This window comes from Aquila chrysaetos, chromosome 8, assembly GCF_900496995.4.
Source record: "Aquila chrysaetos chrysaetos chromosome 8, bAquChr1.4, whole genome shotgun sequence".
NCBI classification, from domain to species: domain Eukaryota; kingdom Metazoa; phylum Chordata; class Aves; order Accipitriformes; family Accipitridae; genus Aquila; species Aquila chrysaetos.
In genome coordinates this window covers 6622034-6643093 of record NC_044011.1, presented here as the reverse complement: position 1 = coordinate 6643093, position 21060 = coordinate 6622034, and the positions used below count along the sequence as shown (strand labels likewise).

The 21060-nt window shown below is 53.6% G+C and overlaps 2 protein-coding genes and 1 gene segment (V, D, J or C); 1 reads left to right on the top strand and 2 right to left on the bottom strand.

The window, feature by feature from the left end:
- The first annotated feature begins 2125 nt into the window (after window positions 1-2125).
- On the top strand, window positions 2126-3792 carry LOC115345025 (feather keratin Cos2-3). The gene is made up of 2 exons (XM_030023195.2): window positions 2126-2328; window positions 2687-3792. Exon 2 carries the CDS (start codon window positions 2708-2710, stop codon window positions 3011-3013), a length of 306 nt encoding a protein of 101 aa, XP_029879055.1. The 5' UTR covers window positions 2126-2328; window positions 2687-2707; the 3' UTR covers window positions 3014-3792.
- A 46-nt stretch (window positions 3793-3838) lies between these two features.
- Window positions 3839-6185, bottom strand: LOC115345017. The segment is given in 2 exon segments: window positions 3839-5127; window positions 6083-6185. Coding segments are annotated over 2 exon segments (543 nt in total).
- An 8318-nt stretch (window positions 6186-14503) lies between these two features.
- On the bottom strand, window positions 14504-16196 carry LOC115344792 (CASP-like protein 4A2). Its single transcript, XM_030022725.1, has 2 exons — window positions 16145-16196; window positions 14504-15267 (listed from the first exon to the last, which is right to left on the bottom strand). Exons 1-2 carry the CDS (start codon window positions 16194-16196, stop codon window positions 14504-14506), a joined length of 816 nt encoding a protein of 271 aa, XP_029878585.1.
- Between the last annotated feature and the right edge of the window lie 4864 nt (window positions 16197-21060).

The following is a 21060-nucleotide window of genomic DNA, read 5'->3' as shown; positions in this document are numbered from 1 at the left end:
AACTGAATCTGGCCACGGATGTCAATGGCAACTAGGCTTCTGTAAGGACACAGGTGACATGGAAAAAGCTGAGGTGCTGAATGCCGCCTTTGCCTCAATCTTTACTAGCAAGAGCAGCCTTCAGAATCCCAGGTCCCCGAGACCAGTGGGAAAGTCTGGAACAAGAGAAAGATGTACCCTTGGTGGAAGAGGATCAGGCCAGGGAATACTCAAGCAAACTGCACATAGATACATCCATCCAGTGGTATCTCCACAGGAAAAATGGAGTTCAGGTCATGTATCCCAGTTTCCTGCGCACACTCCCTGTCACAGATAATATAGCCCCACCCTTCTTCTGGATTTTTGTTCACGGGTGTGAAACACTGGTGCGGGTTTACATTACAGATCTGTTTATAGCACACCCCGCACTTCCAACTTTACGTTCGTGCTCTTCTTCTGCCTCGGCCTTAAACTTCTCACAGAAAATCATAGCCAAACAATCAACATCTTTTAACAGCTGTGGCTTTGCGCCTCTGTAAGCGTTCTCCAGACCTGCACAACAGCCAGCAACTGGGGCACCTTTTTGTTGTCCCCAGGCCAAATGCAGAGTTAGGAGAAGGCAGTGCCATCAATAGCATTGATAGCTATGGCCATGGTTATGCAATGTATGATAAAGCTCACAAGAGTTTCTCACTCCAGACACCTTCCTGACACCCTTCACACCATAATAAAGATGTAAAAGGAGGTCTTGGAATATCTGAGCTTGTCGCTTGGTTTAAAGCTCCCCCAATCCTTTTCCGCCTCTGACAGGAGGATGGTGCGTATGTTAACATGCCCTCAAACAAGGGGATGTCATTCAGCATGGCTTTCCTCTGCACAGACCACCCCAGTTTGGCTTGTAGCTCTTTTGTTCTGCATAACAATTCTCTGCCTCTCAGGTCCCTTGTGGCTCTAAGTGCCATGTCACTCCCCGCAAAACAGAGATAATTGTTGCTACTATTTAGCACCGCTTTTTTGTCTCTAATTTTGGAATGGGGGATAGACTGCAGGTTTTGCGTACCCCACGCCCAAAGGCTTTTACAATAATGACAGCCAGGTGGAAAGTCTGATCAAAACACAGCTCTCTTTTACTTGGTTGGAGAGTTCTGACCCAGTCTAAAAATGTCACAATGTTCACAGTGTTTAAAGTCACAGCAGGAGAATATGGAGTCATGCCTGCTGACCGCTTCAAGATGGAGATGAGCATAACCACCAGGTTCAAATAGCTGGTGCAAATGATGAAAAACTTGCTCTACACCCCAAACAAATGTGTCATGAGCTTCATGTAGTGAGTGATGTCTGATGTAAATCAATATATCGGTCTAGCTCCAGATCTCTGGAGCCTCGGCCAGAGGTTAGGGTTAGGGTGAGTGCCTGACATGCTCCATGGAAGCCATGGGGTGAACTTCTGCCTCCTTCAACTCCTGCTGCCTTTCTGAGTGGGGACCAAAATGGACTCTCAAATGCTCCTTCAGGACCTGGGAGCGCAGCAGGCAGCCTCTGCAGGGAAAAAACCTCATTGTGTTCAGCCGCCTCTTGCCCTGTGGGGGGCTGCAGTAACCTGAGAAGTGCCTTCCCGGTGGTCATCTTCTACCCTTGTGGAAGATGTGTTCACTGGCCCAGCATGCTCAGAAAAACAGTTTGCCTTAAGGGCCCTTGTGATCCCTGTAATCCCCTGCCAGTAAGATGCCCAAAGAGGTCAACAAATTTCTCCAGAGGGCAGGTTTGGGAGGAAGAGGATTGAAACCCAGCAGTGCAGCCCACCTGCCTGGGAAGCTGACCACAAGTGAACACTGGAGCAAGTTGGGAAGGAGGGAGGGAGGCAAAAAGAAAGACACGGCACGTCCTCACACAGGGAAGCCCTTGGGTGACCAGCCAAGGATTGCAGGGCTGGGAGCAGCTGGGCCATTCCTGTCAATGTGGCCACAGGCAACCCCAGCAGCGTGCCCCAGGCCAACATCATTTGCCTGCACTGCACCCATCCGGCACCTGAACTGAGTCTTCTGCCAGCAACGTCGCATTCCTCTCCTGGAAATCCTGGGGCCTCTCAATCCCAGCACTCAGAAGAAGCCTCCATGAGCGAATGGGTACTGACATAAGCCAGGAAATGAAAAGGTGTCATCCGGGAAAACAACCACCCAGCCCATGTCATTAGCTGGGGTGTTTTCCGTTCATCATGAGCACCTTAGAAAATTGTCACTTCCGTAGAAGCTCCCTCTGGGCCTGGGGCAGGTCAGGGCCACCATAAAAGCCAGCCCAGCTCCTTGCTCTCTCATCCACCTCTCCCACGTCCTTCTCCTTGGGAACCAGGTGAGTCTGAAGGCCTTTCCTCATGTTATTTTCTGCTCATGCAGATGCATGCTCCTCAATCCTATGCTGGGTCATGGTGCTGCTTGTCGTGGGAGGGGGAAAGAAGGTGAAGGTCTCACTCAGAGAGTGTCTGGGACTTGGCTGAGGAGGCTCTTCTTTTAAGAGATAGTCAGCAGCTTCTTTGGGCCTGGTGACACTTTGCAGTATCGTGTCTGGACAAGGCTGAGAAACCCTTTTGCCTCACTGCCCAGCTTCTACCTCCCAGCTCAGCAGGTGCCTTTGACTTTGCTGATGGACTCATGGCAGACAGCTTCTCGCATGTACCCGGGCTGTGATTCTTCTCTGCCCTCTCTCCCAGGTAAACTTCTGGACCTGAGATATGTCCTGCTACAACCAGTGCCAGCCCTGCCAGCCCTGTGGCCCGACTCCACTGGCCAACAGCTGCAATGAGCCCTGTGTCAGGCAGTGCCAGAACTCCACTGTTGTCATCGAGCCCTCGCCCGTGGTGGTGACCCTGCCCGGCCCCATCCTCAGCTCCTTCCCGCAGAACACCGTTGTGGGCTCCTCCACCTCCGCTGCTGTTGGCAGCATCCTCAGCTGTGACGGGGTGCCCATCAACTCCGGGTGCTGTGACCTCTCCTGCATCACCAGCCGCTACTGTGGCAGAAGGTGCCCCCCCTGCTAAAGCCCCTGGTGACAGCCCAGACAAGGACCACCCCAAAACCAGCAGCTGATGCTGAAGTGAGGACGGAGCTCCTGGCCATTCATTTCAGAGAGGCTGAACATCCAGTGCTGCCCTTCCAAAGGAGGGCAGTGGAGGCCCTCTGAAAACATGGCCAAAGTCTAAAGTCCCCTGCCTTCCACTACCTCCCATCTCTTTCTTGTCTTCTTTTGTTCTTCTGGGCCGTAAGATCCCCAGACCCAACCTGGGGCATCTGCTGACCCCGCTCTCTCTGCGGTGCAAGTAAATGGATGTCCTGCAGAATCTCCACCATGGGCAATGGGCGCAGACTTTCAGCAGCTGCTGTTGCTCTCCCTGCACCGGCAGCCTCCTCTAGAATTGAACTCCCTTCCCTCTTCGGAGTTATTAAAGTTTTCCGCATCACAGCCTCTGCCTCCACGTAATCCTTTTCTTGGTGGACATTGTCTCGTGGTGCCAAGGACGAAAGGCATTGCCTTTGGTTGTGGCGGGAGAAGGTGAGGACGCAAGTGAACTTTTCATCATGTCCAGAGGAAGGGTTGGGTGGGAGACAGGGCAATGGGTCCCTTGCAGTCACTGCCTCTTGAAGCTGAGGAAGGACATACTCAGCTCCTCCACAGCCAGTGGAGATCAGGCCCTGCATTCTGGCATCTCTGCTCAGGTATGGCCCCTTGGCCTCAGAGCAGGTCCTGCAGATGGGGAGCCCAACCACTGCTATCCCCCAGTGAGGAGCCCGGTGGTGCTGGAGGCTCTGAGAGGTCAACAGCTGACAAACCTGTGCAGAAGGGAATTCTACCTACACACCCTCCACCCCCCAAACAGTGCCCTGCACAGCCCAGCAGTTACAGAGGTGTGCAGGGCTAAGGTGACTCACAGGCTGATGTTGAAATCAGCCTGGCCAGGCCACACACCAGGGTCCTCATGCTTCTCACACAGCCCCAGCTCCCACCAGACAGGGAGCCCAAGGACAGCAGCCAGTGCCCAAGCCCCCATGGCTGCTCTGTGGTGCCTGGCCTTCTGCCAAGCATGAAGCAGCTTTCCTCAAAGCTGGCTCTTCTCCTGGCAGGGCCTGTTGCCCACCTCTGCCTGGCGGTCTCTTCCCCCACTGTGCTCTTGTACAGAGTTGTACAGCCTGGTCCCACTGCAAAAGAAATGAGGCAGGGCTGGGGAAAGCCCACGAGGTAGGGCATGAGGAGGCCTCCAAGGACCGGCAGAGTGCACTGCGGGACAGCAGGTCCTCTGGATCACAGCACGTAGGCATGCAGCAACTGGAGGAGCCCACAGAGTAGTTCTGAGTATTTTCCAAAATTGTTGTAAGCATGTAATTCCTGGAAGGAGCGTTGTCCTGTGGCATGTTATTTACATTTTTCATCTTACTTTCAACTCTGACCTCTGAGGGACACATCCCGGAGCAGGTACTCTAAGGAACAGGTTTGCAGGAATACCTGAAGAAGCAACGTGCAGTAGACAAAACCAGAAAGTTAAGAGCAGCAGGGAAGCATTGCACAAGCGGTCCCAACCTCCTACATTGCCCATCACTTCTCCAAAGCCATGGGCAGAATCACTGCATAACCCACGGTGAAAACAAGGGAACCTGAGACTCGTTCACCACCTTCTTCTTCCTCTCGAGCCACTGACACTGTCCTCTCCTGGAAGAGGATTTTGACCTGCAGAGCTCTGGGTGTACAGGGCAAGCAACACTGCCAGGGGAGAGCTGAGGGCCCCTTCCCCCAAGCTCAGCCTCACACAAACCAATGCCCTCTCTCCCCTGGCTTGTTGCACAGCCAAGGAAGCTTCCTGCACCAGGGTGTCTTGCACAGCACAGAGGTACAAGGCAGCGTCAGAGACCTCGACTTCCTCCAGCCGGAGAAGGCTGTTCTTCCCCGTGGTGTTCAGCAACGTGGTGAGACGGCCATTCCGCCTGGGGCCAGCTGCTGCCTGATATGAGATAAGCTGTGGACCTTGGCCTTTCCTCTGCTGGTACCAGAGCAATCCATAGAAGTTAGTGACCTGATAGGTGCAGGTTGTTTGGAAGGTGTCTCTCTCCTTGACTGTGACTTGTCCTTCTTGCTGGGTGACGGTGGTCTGCCCCATGGTGCCTGGAAGAAAGCAAGGGTCAGCAGCTGTGCAGGGAAAGGCTCCAAGATGCAAAACAAGAGGGGATGCAAAGTGCCAGAGGAGAAGGTTCCCCGTGTCTTGCTCTGCAGCAAGACCCCCATGGGTGGGAACACCAAGGTGGTGAGTGTCTTTGGGCAGGAGGTCTGAGACCTCAGCTCAGCGTGGATCCCATAGCACTGTAATGCCAATAACCTCCCACAGGGATACCCCCCGAGAGAGCTGTGCTTTCACCCAGGTCTTCCATCCTCACTCTCCTCCTACTGCCTGGAGGCTCCAGGGAAGAGCCTGTAGTGCCTGGCCCTCCTGTGCTGGCTGCAGGACACCTCCAGCAGGGTGAGGGACCCGGGACCTCCTGTGAGAAGTTTCATCCTGCTCCCCCATTCCCTGTGCTCTCAAAAGGCTCCAAGGTTAAGGGAGGGGAGGGAAAAGGAAGCCCTGGCATTGCAATCACACAGGAGGAATGGATAGCCAGGGCATGCTGCATGACATGTGCCAGCCAGGAGAGATGCTGGGACACCCTGAGAATGAGAGTGGGATGAGAGAGCTTTCATGTCCCTGCATCATCTTTCAAAAGTCCTGTGCCTCAGAAAATAGGTACTGCTGAGATAGAAAAGAGCTTCTGCAGTCATATGTCTGTGAAACGCTGGGCCCACGCAGATCAGCAGAGAGAGGCAGAGAGAGGTGGATGGTTGGCAAGAGAAAAGGAAGGGCAGGGGTCTAAGATGATCGGGAGAGGAGAGGCTTCTTCTTGGTCCCATTTTTCTTTTCCATCGGTAACTGCATCTTGAGAAAGCAGGTGCAAAACCACCCGTGTGATCTGATGTTCCCCAACATTTGCCCATAATTCACGAGCAGCTCCCTGCAGAGAACTGTTGAGGGGGTGAGGGTCTCCTGGGGGGAAGAGGAATCAAGCCTCCAGTCAAAGGCGCTGCTTACCTAGTGGTTGCCTCAGGAAAGCAGCGAGGATGAGATACCCGAGGTGCATGCTGAGACCAATCCTCCTGCATGTGTGAGAGAGACTCAAAAAAGCCACACGGCCCCACCAAGAGCCCTGAGAGAGCACAGCTGCCGGAAATGACTCAGCAAGGGCAACAAAGAATAAACAGGCAAGACAAAATGCTTCTCCTTAGCACGCTTGAATTGCCCATGCTGTGGTCCTCCCTCCTCCAGCAGTGACACGTGTTGCTCCTGCAGACAACACCTTTGCTTTTCCAAGGTGAGGGGTCAAAGGGGGATAGACACGCACCTGGTGACCAAGCTCGCTGACACATCCTCCTGTGCAACATCTTGGGAGTCTCTCTCTCCTTGATGCCTCGTGCCTCCTGTTTCACCAGCCTCAAGACCGTGGTTGAGTTGGCCTCTCCTGGCTCCTGTATGGTGCCCCAAGCTCCTCTCAGCACACCCCAAGGCTGCAGCAATCACAAACACAATGGTCAACAACCCCAAACCCTGCAGACACCAACTGTCCCACTCAGCCCCTCCAGGCACTGTGGACTTTCTCCCTCTATTCAGGAGAAGATATCTCGGGAACCAATAAACGACGTTTCTAGCCACACTGCCCATCCCATCTCATAAATCTCAGAAATCAGCTGCTGAAAAGCTTGTTGGGGGAAAAAAAACCAAACACTCAAACGCAAAGAAACAGTCCTTTCACTTGACCATAACCCTTCCATTCTTGGTTTCCTCAAAACAAGTAGGATCTGCATTTGACCTCTCCTTCCTTGTAGCCTTTAACAAATCCTTGTAGCCACGCTATTTTTACTCTTACCATAGCACAATTTAGGGTGGATAGGTCATAGGTCCTCTGCAGATCACCCACTCCAAGTCCCTGCTCAGAGCAGGTCTCATTAGATCAGGCTGCTCAGGGCTGTGCCTGTCATGAGCCTGTAAAATATCTGTGAACAGTGCATTCCAGTACTTGAGAATTTTCAGGGTCAAAAAAAAGTGAGAAATAAAAAGACCCCAGGCAGCGTCTCATGAGTGACAGAGGAGAAGGATCACCTCCCTGGCTGGCTACCTTTTCAAAAACACATCTCAGAGTGCAGTTGGTCTGATTTCCTACAAGGGCACAGCTGCTTGTGCTGCCCTGGCCTCCCAGACACCACCGCTGAGGCAAGCACGCAACCTGGCTTGTTGGAAGCCCATCCAAGGAACGCCTGGAGAAGGTGTCCTTGGCCAGTTCAGGACAGGGGCCTCTGCCGTTGCGGAAACCAGGTCATCCTCTCTGTTTCTGCAGCCTGGGAGCATGGATCTTGAACAGCTGAGTGAGCTACTAGAGCCATGCAGGCTTCCCTGGGGACCAGCGGGACAGAAATCTTTCTGGTCAGTGGACGGCTTTCGGCTTCAGCAAACCTCAGACCTTCGACCCCTTTGGGCAACATAGCAATTCTCTTTCTGACCGCCTCTGAGACATGATCTTGGCACCCCTTGAGCCCCCAACGTGTCTCGGACACTAGGCGCGTCCAAGCTTTCATCCCATCTCTGGGACTTCACCTGCACACCAAAAGGCTCTGCATTTGCTGTGGAGCCAAATGCTCTACAACAGCCTCATGGTCTGGGACCTATGGAGAAAGCCTGAGGGTTTCAGTCACCTCTACGTCATTGTCTCGTGTCTGTGTTGGGCTCAAAGCCCTGACTCTGTGGGATGGCTTCCGAGGACCGGAAGAGATCCCGTGGTGGGAAACGATGGAGAAGCTCGGAAGAAGCTGGATGCCGACTGCCATGGCGATGCTCGATGCCGGCGGCAGTGCTGATGCTGATGACAATGCCTGGCGGCAGGGGAAGCGCCCCGGGGCCCGGGGCCGGGAGGGGCTGGGTGGGGCAAGGTGGCCCCGGCGAGCAGAGCAGCAGCGCTCCCTGGCGGGCATGTCTCGGGCTGTCAGAGACTCCTAGAATGGGTTGGGTTGGAAGGGACCTTGAAAGACCATCGAGGCCGACCCCCCGCCATGGCGGGGACATCTCTCACTCGATCAGGTTGCTCAAAGCCCCGTCCGGCCTGACCACGAACACTTCCAAGGACGGGGCATCCACAACTTCTCTGGGCAACCCATTCCAGTGACTCACCACCCTTATCGTAAAAATTTTCTTCCTTACTACAGCAGCAGCTGACTACCCTAAGCGATGTTGCAGCTGCTTTCTGAGAAGATTGCTAACAAACCCATGGGGCTGGCACCTTCCTTCCTGATGCTGCACTTGCAGAGCATAGTTAGGAGCTGGACTCCTTCCAAGGGAGGCATGTCACAGTTGGGGGGGACCTGAATAGGAGCCTTCCAGACCAGGTGAGGACCCTTGGAAAAAAACAGCCCTTCTAGGAGACTCTCAGGGCACAAGGCTTTTTCTCCTGGTGCCTGTGCAGTGCTGGGCACAGCCTCCTGCCACCACGCCCGTGGCTCTGGGGACTGCTCCAGTGCTAAAAGGCGACGCAGAGACAGACTTCTCCAGCAGTGCAGCTCCATGAGCTCTAAGGAGCCAGGTTAACTGACAGATGTTAGGGCTTGGCTCAGGCAGTTTGCAATCTCCTCCGGATGCCACCTGCTGATTAATACTAGTTTGGCTTTTGAAAAGAGGGTACTTATCTTAAGGCAACCTCATCAGGCCAGCTTCCTTTCTGGTGTCCCAGCCTCAGCATTTGCAGCTGCAGGCCATCTGGCTCAGCCCAGACACACAACCCTTTGCTGATGTGTGGGCATGTCAGGGCAGCACCTCTCCCTGCTTTGAAGCTGGAACTGGTCCCAGACCTCCACGACTGCCCTACAGCGATCACCAGGGATTGGCTGGATCTTGTCAGACTTTGGGATTTCTTTGCCTTGTCAGGTGGGGAACTCCTGGAGCTGCAGCAATAGGGATTGTCTCTAGCTTTGCCTTTGTCTCTCATGAATGGACTTCACATGTGAACAGGCTGAACGTCCAAAAAGGACCCAGCAGCCTGGACCCCAATACACCTTCTCTCTCGCCTCTGATGAGAACACAACTGATTGAACTACTTTCGTTCAGCCCAGAAGAGCCCGAAAGCCCTTTGCTGTCATGAAATCCACCAGGGATATCTGGTGCCTGATTTAACTTCTCAGCACTGGGCTTTCAAGGACTTGCCTAAAGGTGAGGGGCACAGAGGCAGAGAGCTGGCTGGTGGAGTCCTGGTTATTGGAATGTTGGGGGAGGCTGTGCTTCCTTGTGTGCCTGTGCGTCTGTCTGTTCTTGTGGGCGTATTTGTGCCTATGTGTTTGCATTTGTGTGTGCATTTGCAACTGCACATGTGAGAGTGAGTGTCTGCCAATGTGTGTGTAAACAAGTGCATTTCTGTCTGTGTCTGTGCCTCTGTTTGTGTACATGCACGTTTGTGCAGGTGAGAAAGTCAGTGTGTGTTTTGAGTGTGCATGTGAGTGTATGTGGGTGGGCATATTGTGTGCAGATGAGCACGTCTATATCTGTGTTCATACCGGCGCTTGCATATATATCTACATGCAAGTGTGAGTGTGCAGGTGCGTATAAGCACATGTGAACATTTATGTCATGACATGTCCTGGAGGGTTAAGATGTGTGCATCTACATATGGATGTGCATGCACACGTGTTTTCAAGCCTGTCATGCCTGAGCACCATGTACCGGGACCAGCATCCCTCCCGCAGGTTGAGGGGTCCATGGAGCTGTGGCAAAAAGATTCATCCTACTTCCCCATCCCTGTCATCTCTGAGGGCTCCTAGCTCCCTGAGTACACACAATGCTGAGCTTGAAAAAGGGAGCGCTGGCTGTGTTGGCAACCAGGAGAAAACTGGCAGCCATGACAGTCATGTGCCAGCCAGGAGGCAGAATGGGACACCCAATTCTTGTCCGTGAGATGAGACCTTTGAAGTCCCTGTCACAGCTTGGACAGGACCTGCTAATTTGTGGTGGAAAGGGAGAAATATGGGAGTGCAGAGAGAGCTGAGATCTCCTACAGTGACAGCAGGTGGATCAGAAGAGAGAGGCAGAGAGAGAGGGCTTGCAGGGGAGGGAAAAGCAGGAGAAGGGCTCTGAGGTATCTCTCCTCTCTGCTCAAATCTTGTTTCCAACAGTAGCAGCATCTTGAGAGAACTATTGCAAAACCACAAATGTGAGCGGCTATTTCCCAGCGTTTTCCTGTCAGTCAAGAGTAGTTCTCTGCATGATCCTGATAAGGCTGGCAAGGGTTTCCTTGGGAGAAGAAGTAGTATGTGTTTATAGAAAGCCAGGACTTACCTGGCAGTTACCCCACGAAGACAGTGAGGATGAGATGTCCGAGGTGCATGCTGAGACCAACCTGCCTGTTTGCTGAGTGAGAGAGTCAGAAAACCACGTCCCAGCCCCGAGATAACAGAGCTGCCAGAAACAACTCTGCTGGGGGAGCAAAGGAAGAAGCGGGAAAGAGAAATTATCTGTCCTTCCTGTGCCTGAAATGCTCCTCCTGGGTGTCTCCCTCCTCCAGCAGCAACACCTGTGGCTCACTCAGCCAATGACATTCTGAATATTTCTACCACAGGGGTCCCCGGGGTTCCCCAGTCATGGGAAGAGGCTGTTCCTGGGCAGCTCGCAGTGGAGTCCACACCTCCTCAGCTAGAGTCACCTGCTCTTCTGCACACCCAGTGCTGGACCACTTGGGAGGACAGGGGTTTCTTCCCCACTAAGTTTCACATCTTCCCCTGGGGTCCTCAGCTCACCAGGGACACTGCTATTTCTTCTGGAAACAGAAGTCTCCTCTATATCTGTCACTTCCTCACTTTCCTTCCTCAGCTGCCTGAGAACAACACAGGCAAGTTGTCCCCTCCTCCAAGTCCCCAGCACTAGGAGATGAACCCTGCTGTGCAGCAGCCCAGGGGTTCTGGCTGTGTCTTATTCTGGTGGGATAACCCACAGTGTGGGAGAGCAACCTGGCTCCAGTGGGACCGTGAGATGCCACAAACCCAGAGTTGACAAGGATCATTTATTCCATAGGGAAAGAGTGAGGGGTCAGCAGGAAACAGGATGAGGGATCAGTAGGTACCTACTACTCCCAGGGCGCTCATGGGGCACACATTGGATTGCTGCACTGCGAGGGGTGAGGATAGGGTAGCTCTGTACCCCAGAGATGAAAGGGCACGTGAAGGGGTGGCGGATGGGCAGGTGGGGACCCCTACTCCCACCCCCTTTCCACATTAACTCCAAAGCCACCCCACACACCAGTCATGGCAGAGATAACAAACTGTTCGTTATCGTTAAGTTAACCTAACCTGAGCAGGCACAGGCCTGTGCTGTGCTGAGCTGTATATATCACTTGGCAAACTCGGCAGCATTGCCATGAGCCCGTCCTTGTCTTCATCTAGGAGTGAAGCACTGTGCTTTCTTATAAACGTCCTTCTGCTGAACAGTAGAAATTAGGAGTGGTCTATTTCTAAGAAAATCCCATGAAAACTTAAAAGATGACAAAGCCAGCCAGTCTCAGTATAGGCAGGATTTGCACTATGTGCTAAACCCCAACTCGAGCTCCACCTCATGCTCCATAACTCAGGGTTTCCAGTATCTGAAGGGGCATAACGTCACCCGTGCTATCCCCTTTTACCTTCTGGTGTTACCTCCAATTAATGGTATTTTAATCAACACTCTGTGGAGCCAGAGTCCCATTCTTACTGGGATCTATCTACAATCACGCTCCACCCTCATCATTAAAAAACCCCACAATTCCAAATTTCTAGTAGCAGTTTCCCCTGTTCCGGAACGTGCCCCTTGCCTTTTGCTCTATCACTGTGCTCAAGAAGAGTTTGGTTCCATCTGGCCCTTCATCCTCCAGTCAAGTGTTCGAAGCATCAAAAAGCTCTCTCTTAAGCTTCTCTTTTGAAGGCTGAAGAAGTCCAGTTCTCTCAGACCCTCCTCATGTCTTGTGTTAGAGAAACACAGAACTGTTAAATTTGGAAGAGGCCACTGGACGTCATTGGGTCCAAACCCCACCTCAGGAAGGGTGACCTAGAGCTGGTTGTGAAGGACTATGTCCAGGCGGATTTTGAGAACCTCCAAGGCTGGAGACTCCATGACCTCTCTGCGCATCCTGTGTCAGTGCTCCCTCACCCTGCCAGTGAAAAAGGGTTTCCTGGTGTTCAGACAGAGCCTCCTTTCAGCTTGTGCCAAATGCCTCTTGTCCCGTCACTGGACACCCTGGAGAAGAGCCTGGCTCCATCTTCACAGCCTCCCTTCAGGTATTTGTGCACATTGATGACATCTCCCCTGAGACTTCTCTCTGCTGAACACTCCCAGCTCACTCGGCCTTTCTGCATATAGGAGATGCTCCAGTGTATTCATCATCTAAGTGGACCCTCACTTGACTGTCCCCAGTATGCCTGTGACACACAGTCCCCTACTGAAAACACACCCCGCCTCGCCCTCTGCAGGCACAAGCACGCCCACAGTCCTGCATCCCTCAAATATCAGCATGGGCCTTCAGCCCTTCTAATAGCCCTGCCTGGAGCCTGGGCCCTCTCACCCACCACCTGGGTCGTCTTCTTCTCTCTAGATAGGCCAGCCTGATGTTCACTAGCAAACAGATGCATGCAAGCACCCACTCCTCTCACAATCACCCCCGCATTCCTGGATCCCTCAAACACTGCCATGTCTTGGTAATATCAGCCTATCATCCATGTGCTGGCCTTGGGCTCCCTTACCCACCTCTGGCTCACACTTTAGATACAGATTTTCCTCCAACTCACTGCCCAGGCCAGCTTGAAATACCCTACCAAATGCCAATACACACCCATGCACATCAAGTACAATTCACAAATTAAAAGGAGAAACACACTGAGGTCCCCCCAGTCACCGGGCCTTTCACCTCTCAGACATACACCTGCAATGCGGTCCCTCCAGTTTCCGACTTGACTGATCAGGCACAGGGCTCATCCCAGCAAGTGCACTGACGAGCCCCTGCTCAGGTGCAGCTACCTGCTTTTATCCTTCCTCCTCCCTTTTGCCTCTTCTTACACCTCTCCAGGACTCTCTTTCCCCCCACACCTGACCCCTCTCCTAAGCATTCCTTAATAAGCATAGCCTAATCCTGCAGGACCCCCCTCAAACATCCATAATCGTTATAAACTCAGGATGACCCACTGCAGAGCCACGCCTGCAGTTTCCTCATGACCCATCAATTAGCGGCTGAAGAGCTCTGGTCTCCCTCCTTGTCTTCCTTATCACTTACTGAGAGATCGGTGTCATTGTGTGCTTTGTTTATCACTTTCCCTTTTACTTGTTCTTCCCTTTGAAAGGAAAAAGGGGCTTGAGCTGACAGCCTTAGCGAGCCAGCAGCTCTCACCTTCCACACACCTTTACAGTGACCTCTGGCGAAGTTCCTCAGGTGTGCGAGTTCCTCAAGGTGCTGAAAGGCTCCTGTCCCCAGACAAGACTGGGTCTTTTGAGTGAAGGCTCTGGGGGGAAAGCCCCTGCTGAGCTCAGTCTTTGAAGTGTCTCCCTGCAGCACCTGCAGCAACACTAAACCATGGCATTCATGTTCAAGGACACCTGAGATGTTACAAACATGAAAGAAAATGGAAAGATGGCCAAAGGAACAATCAGTTTCAGATGTAAGGTGCGTGTAAAAAAGCACTCAGCTCACTTGAAATGTCATTCTGGAAGGAGTTAGTTTGTGCCCCAGTATTCCAGCATATTTATTGTTTGCCCTCCCAAGATGTCCTGTGTTTCCTACAAGACCCTGAAACCTCTCCCAGGGTCTTTGTGTACAGTCAGCCTTGAGGGCAGACCTGAATTCCACCTCCAGGTGGGATCCAAATCTTAGCATTCTTACCCCGTCCAGGGGGGAATGGGGCTTCTCATCCACCTTCCAGTACCTCACAGAGACACTTTTCTCCAGGTGCCTCCAACTCTTTGCCTCCTCCTCTTTCCCCCTGGCACATCTCTGCTTTGGACATATTCCCCACTCCCTCTCTTCCACTGAGCTTGAACTTTCTTTGTCACGTCAGAAGGCCTCGCTGCCAACTGTCATGGCCGACTCAGGTGACATCACTCCAGTAATGGGAATATGTTGGCCTGCCATCATGGCTGCTTTTCTCAGCTTCCCCCACAGCTTCTCCTCTCCAGGACCAGCTCTTTGCTTTCCAAAACAGGCTTACCATGACAAGAGGCATGTGCACAGAGGGACAAACTAGATCCCAGAAATGCAGCCTCCAGCAGTTTTCTGTTGGGCAGAGGAGAAAGAAACAAAATGTGGAACCCCTTCCGGGTGTTGTTTTCTAAGTCAAGTTTCGCATTAGCAACTTCGCAGGGGAGTCCCTGTGCTTACAGAGCAGAGGGGAGCACCTGCTCAGGGCTCCCTTGGCTATCCCAGTGGGGCAAGTCAGACGCCCGAGAAGAGGCCCCGCATGTCCCGTGTCAGCAGTGGCCGGTCCCTGCGGCAGGACCGAGGGCTGCCCGTGGGCAGGAGGATCTCTGCTGCCCGCCTCCCTGGGCAGAGCAGAAAGGCGCTGCTCCTCGCCGGGAGCCAGCGGGGCCGGCGGCTGCAAGCGCTCCTTCCCGGGCACCGCCGGCCCCCGCCGCCGCTGCGGTCGCGATTCCTCCCCGCTCTCGCGGGGGATTTCTGTCTGCGTGCCGGCGGCAGGGCGGGGGTGCCGGTGCCGGTGCCGGTGCCGGTGCCGGGCGGGCGGGGGAACCGCCCCGGGGCCCGAGACTGGGCGGGGCCGGGCGGGGCCGGGCGGGGCCGGGCGGGGCGAGGAGGCGCCGGCGGGCGGAGCGGCAGCGCCCCCTGGCGGGCCCGCCCGGGGCTGTCCCCCCGCCCCCGCCCCACAGGCCCGGCCCCGCCCGCGGCGGTTCGTGCCCGGCCGCAGCCCCGGCTCCTCTCCCCGTGTCTCTCAGGGCGCAGTAATACACCGCCGCGTCCCCGCGCCGGGGCCGGGCGAGCCACAGGGCGCTGGACCGGCGGTCTGCCGCCACCGACAGCCGCCCCGGCGGGTCCGTCAGCTTTTTGGAATCTTTAAGAGTGCTCACGAGGAATGCGGGGCCTCGGCCCGGGAGCTGACGGTACCAGTAGATGTACTCGGTGAACTGTTTGTTGGGGTGTGAGCAGTTGATGCTGATGCTGGTGCCCTCGGTGGTCTCTGCCGACGGCTCCTGCTGCACCTGGGCTCTGACCACAGCCACTGCCGAGAAAGGAGAAGGAAAGACCAAAGATCACCAAAGATCGCTCAGCTCTGGTGGCTCTTTTCCCAGAGAAACAGTCAGGAACAGTGGCAGTGAGACAGAGCTGGACTGGAACCAATGGCGACGTGTGCCCATCAACAGGGATGGAGAGTGATCCTGGGGCAGGTGTATGGAGCAAGGGGAGAGGTCTGGGAGGGAAAGTGAAATTGATGCATGCAGAGTCAGAATGAAAGTCAGGTGCATGGATGGACAGATGGATGGATGGATGGATGGATGGAGGGCGAGAGGGAGAGGAGACAGGAGAGTTGGGTGTGTTGCAGCAAAGGATGAAGGGTTGCATTCAGAAGAAGAATAAATGCTGAATGCACAGGGGCATGAGAGGATGTATGCACTAACAGTGTGGTGCAGGAAAGCAAACTCGTGCCTACAGACATGAAGGAAAGGGAGAGATGAGAGAGGGGTCTCAGGGTAGGAAGAGGGCTTAAGGATGCTAGATGCATGGAGAGATTGGTCAAAAGCTGGGTGGGTGGATGGATGGATGGATGGATGAAGAGAGGAGGAGCAGACAGGGGAGATGGGTTGTTACAGTGAAGGGCAGAGGGCTATAGTCAGGGCACTAAGAACTGCCACATGCACAGGGGAAAGAGTAGGTGCATGGAAACAAGCAAGCAGGCTTGTGCCACCAGAGATGATGGCAAAATAGGGAGACTAGGAAGCGAGGACTCGGAGGGTTTGGAAGGGCGACGAGGGATGGCAGAGAGGCAGGGAGGGGGACAGACACGCTGCAGAAGGACAGGGAAGGCTTGGCGCTGGGCTCCCCGCGGAACAGCCCGGGCACAGCCCCCGCCCGCGTCCACCACCGCCAGCCCCGCGCACCCAGGAGCACCGCGGCCAGCGCCGCCAGCCCCGCGCCCCGGCACCGCCGCATCCCGCCGCTCCGCCGCCCGCGCCTCGCTGCCCCCCGCCAGCCCCGGCTCTCTGCTCCGGCCGCGGCGCCTCCTCTCCGCCGCCTCCGCCAGCTCCGCCCCGGGGCTGAGCCCTGCGCCGGCGCCGCCCGGGCTGAGAGGGCGCAGGGGCTCTGCACGGGCACCACTTTGGCTCCTGGGAAATGCCCTCTCCCGCTCCTCCAGCAAGGACACCTCCCCAGCAAGAAGCAGCCTGCGCAGCGCCAGCGGCAGCCTGGCACGGCAGCAGGGCCCTGACCCAGGAGACGGACCAGCTTCCCAGAGCTGTCTCCGAGCTCAGGGGCTGCCGACAGCAGCCACTGATTTCCTGCGGATGGCAGGGAGGAGGCTGAGAGCCTCCCTCCCTTCAGCTGCCTCTCTGCACTCCCGGTGCAACGCCTAAAAGTTGTGCTCTGGCCAAGGGGCTCTGAGGACACATGTGCCCATGGGAGTGCAGGGTTCAGGGCAGGGCAGGGGAGAGGGGGAATCACTGAGTCAGAATCCAGGACCTCCAGAGGTCATCTACATCAACTCCCTCTTGGAACAGTTCGCATTAGATCTGGCTACTATTAGATGAGGTTTGCAGCAACTCCCAGGGAAGCGCATTCCAGTTCTTGTTATTTCTTTTAGCCTGTTGCTTATCTAGAAGTCGTGTTCCAGCAGCTGTTCATTGCCTCTACTCCTGTGGCAGAGCACTTCCGCAGTCTAGTCCATCTTCTCTTTTGCCTTTGAACAGGTAGTTCCTGGACCTGCTGGGAACAATCTGGCTAACAGAGATCAGTGTACTGCCTGTTCCCTGCGGTTGGCTGTTATCCCCAAACTTGCAGAGAGTGTCCTCCTTCCCACTAGTTGTGGCATTTGTGAAAACAGTAAACAGTGTTGTTCCTACTGCTGATCCCTGAGAGACTCCAGTAGTAAGTGTCTGCCAGATGGGCTTTGTTCCACTGATCACAACTCTTTCACCCCAGTAGTCCAGCCAATTTTCCACTCACCTTATTATCCTCCTTCTGAACCCATTTGTCACCAATTTGGTCATAAAGGAAGTATGGGAGAATATGCCACTCCAGTTGTGTCCCGCCAGTGCTGAATAAGGGGTAGCAATCACCTCTTTCGACCTCTTGGCAATACTTGTGTCTAATGCAGCTGAGGGTGCCACTGGACTTCTTTGACACAAGGGCCCATTGCTGGCTCATGGCCAAGTTGGTGTCTACCAGAACCCCCAGGCTTTTTTCTGCAAAGCTGCTTTCTATCTGGGTGATCCCAAGCTGCCCTAGTGCATGAAATTGTTCTTCCCCAGGGGCAGGAATTTGCACTTCCCCTTCTTGAGCTGCACGAGGTTCCTATCAGCCCATTTCTCCATCTTGGCGAGGTCCCCATAGATGGTGGCGTGACCCTCTGGCCTATCAGCCACTCCTCACGGTTTGCTATCATCTGCAAACTTGCTGAGGGTACACTCTGTCCCATCATCCAGATCATTAAGAAGATGTTCAACAGGACCCAGTATTGATCCATGGAGTACACCACTAGTCATTGGCCTCCAGCTAGGTTTTGCACCACTGGTCACCACCCTCTGGGCCTGGCCATTCAGACAGTTTTCAATCCACCTCACTGTCTGCTCACTTAGCCCTTACATGAACAGCTTCTCTATGAGGATCTTATGGGCAACAGTGTCAAAGGCTTGTCCAGGTAGACAAGCTCCACTGCTGTCCCCGCATCTCCCAGTCCAGTCACTTCATCACAGAAGCTTATCAAGTTGATCAGGCATGACTTTCCCTTGGTGAAGCCATACTGACTACTCCTGATGACTTTCTTATCCTTAACATGCCTGGATTAGGCAGGCTTTCCATGATTAGATGCTCCATCTCCTTCCCAGGGATCAAGGTGAGGCTGAAAGGCCTGTAGTTCCCTGGGTTCTCCTTCTTGCCCTTCTTGAAGACAGGAGTGACATTTGCTTTCCTCCAGTCCTCAGGTACCCCTCTCAATCACCATGATCAACTGAAGATAATCATGAGTGACCTGGCAATGACATGAGCCAGTTCCCTCAGCATTTGTGGGTGCATTCCACCAGGGCCCATGGGCTTATGTATGTGCAGTTTATTTAAGGATTCCCTGACCTGATCTCCTTCCACCAAAGGTAGATGTCCTTTGCTTCTGACTTTCCCCCTGGTCTGCAGTTGTGATTTCTGAAGGCCAGTCTTGCTAGTAAGGACTGAGGCAAAGGCAGCCTTCAGCTTCTCAGTTTTTTCTGTATCCTCTGCCACCAGGGCCCCAATCTCATTCAGCAGTGGTCCTACATTTTCTGTATTCTTCCTTTTGTTACCTGTGTCCTTATAGAAGCCCTTCTTAACTGCCTTTGACATCCCTCACTAGACTTACTTCCAGCTGGGCTTTATCTTTCCTAACCTCATTGGACATTGTCTCTGTATTCCTCTCAGGTTACTTGTCCTTGCTTCCACCTTCTGTATGCTTCCTTTTTGTGTTTGAGTTTGATCAGGAGCTCCTTGTTCATTCATGTAGGCCTCCTGGCATGCTTTCTGGAATTTGTCCTCATTGGGATGGGCTGCTCTTCAGCTTGGAGGAGGTGATCCCTGAATATTAACCAGCTTTCTTGGGCCCCTGTTCCCTCTAGGGCCTCATCCCAGGGGACTCTTCTGAGCAGATCTTTGAAGAAGCCAAAGTCTGCTCTCCTGAATTCCAGGGTTGTGAGCTTGCTCTTCACCCTCCTCACTGCCCTCAGGATCCTGAACTCCACAGCTCATGGTCATTGCAGCCAAGGCTGCTTTTGCTTTTCACATCCCCAATGAGCTCTTCCTTCTTGGTGAGTATGAGGTGCAGCAGAGCACCTGTCCTCATTGGCTCCATGTTCCTTTTATTTAGTACCTGTTCAGTCCAAGGTCTCAGCCCCTGCCTGACACAGCACCAGGTTGATGAGTACATTTGGCATTGGCATGGACATGAGGTGGGTGTGTGTCCCACCCCAGACACCTTCAACACTGCATTGGAAACAGATCCACTCAGGGATGGACAGCACATGGTGAGCAGGATCTCTCAGCCCTTCTCCCTGTCCATAAAGCAAACCCCATCCTTTTGAACTCACTAGCACCGGGGAGAGCAGCTGTGTATTGGCCTGGAGAGGCAGGGAGAGGGGACTGCCAGCCATGCTGAGGCACTTCCAATATCGTTACACTGAATTAACCTATGGATCCAAACTGTTGTGAAACCATCCTTATCGTGACCTGAAATCAGCAGTAAAACAGTGTGAGTTTTGCAGAAGCAGAAAAAGGAGAGCTGAAGATAAAAAAGATTGCATTTCAGTGCCTGTGCTGTGGGTAGTTGTCTGCCAGGTTTGTTCTGTTGTTGTTCAGCAGCACTCAGGCTCCTTCTGGCCCTGGCTGCTTTGTGGAGCTTATGGACAGAGCAGTGGAGAGTCTCCCTGCTGTGAACAGTGCATTCCCGTGTGACGAGAGACACACAAACACACACATACTCATGTGCACCATCCTGGAATCATGCAAAATTCTGCACCCAGAAACACTTGCACAAATCCAGCATGCAGACAAGTGCAGACAAGAGAACACATGCATAAACATGACCAGCTGGGGACACCCTGGGGATAGCCCTGGCAGGGATTCTGGGGAGCATTCTGGGGAAGGACAAGGCCCTGAATGTGCTAATGGTGGTGCTTGGGTATCCAGGGAGACTGCACAGAGGGAGGTGTATTGGGAGCTTTGAAGAAAACACTGTACTCAAGGAGTGACAAGACAGATCTTCTCTCTTGTGCCTTCCACTAAAGGCTTGAGATGCCCGTACATTAGCATGAGTAGCTGCTGCAAAGAAATCTGCTGGAGTGCCCTGTGCCAGCCTGTGCTGCACGTTGGTGGGTGTTACGACAGAAATAACCTTCCAGTATTTGAGAAGATGTGCATTTTATTTTCGTAACACAAAATAAAAGGCACCATGTCATGAGAGGAAAGCAGAAGCTCTCCCTGGACAGGCTCTGCGCAGTGTGTCTTCGGAAAATCTACCTAGGTCCATCTGATACTGCACAAACACAGGGTTCCCAGCAACTAAAGGGATGTAAGGTTTACTCGCTATGTATATTCCTCTTTTTATTCTATCATCTTACTAGAACAGCCATTTTATTATGTCATTTGCTGTCAGGCCTTTCTTTCTGAGATCTGAAAAGGACCCTTCACCACATGTTCCCCTATGACCCCTCCCTGGTGCAGAACAGCAGGAAGCAAAACCAGCCAGCAGAATTTTCATGGGATCATTGTTAGGTAGGATACGGTCAAACCCAGGAGCTGGGCCACTTCATGGCAACAGGGCCACAAAGAGCGCCAAAAGAGTAACACAGACGGACATAATTTGCCTTTACTGGACTCCTCCAGCGCGCGAGCTGAGTCCTCTGCCCACGCTGACATGTTTTGTTCTGGAAATGCTTGGGCCTCTCATCCTGTCACACAAAAGATGCCTTCACTGGGGAATGTTACGGATGCACGACTAACCAAATCCAACAGATGTTAAAACTCAGATTTATTCTTCAGCAAAAGTTAGTTAGAAGTCCGGTAACATTTTATAAAACCACAGGCTCAATGATGTAAAGAGAATTAATACTACACGGCCGACTTAAGAATCCCCAAGATTTAAAGTGATGGCTCAAAATGTGCCTATCACTCACCTAAAAGCTGAGGGCTCTCTCCCTCGAGGAGTTACCTTGGGCGGTGCCCCGACCCGAGGGGGAGTCCCCGACTGCAGACCCGCTGCTCCTAGGAGGACTGCCAACGTGTCCTCCGGCGGGACCCTGTTTATAACCCTGTCGAATCTGACCTGTGGTCATTTAATTCT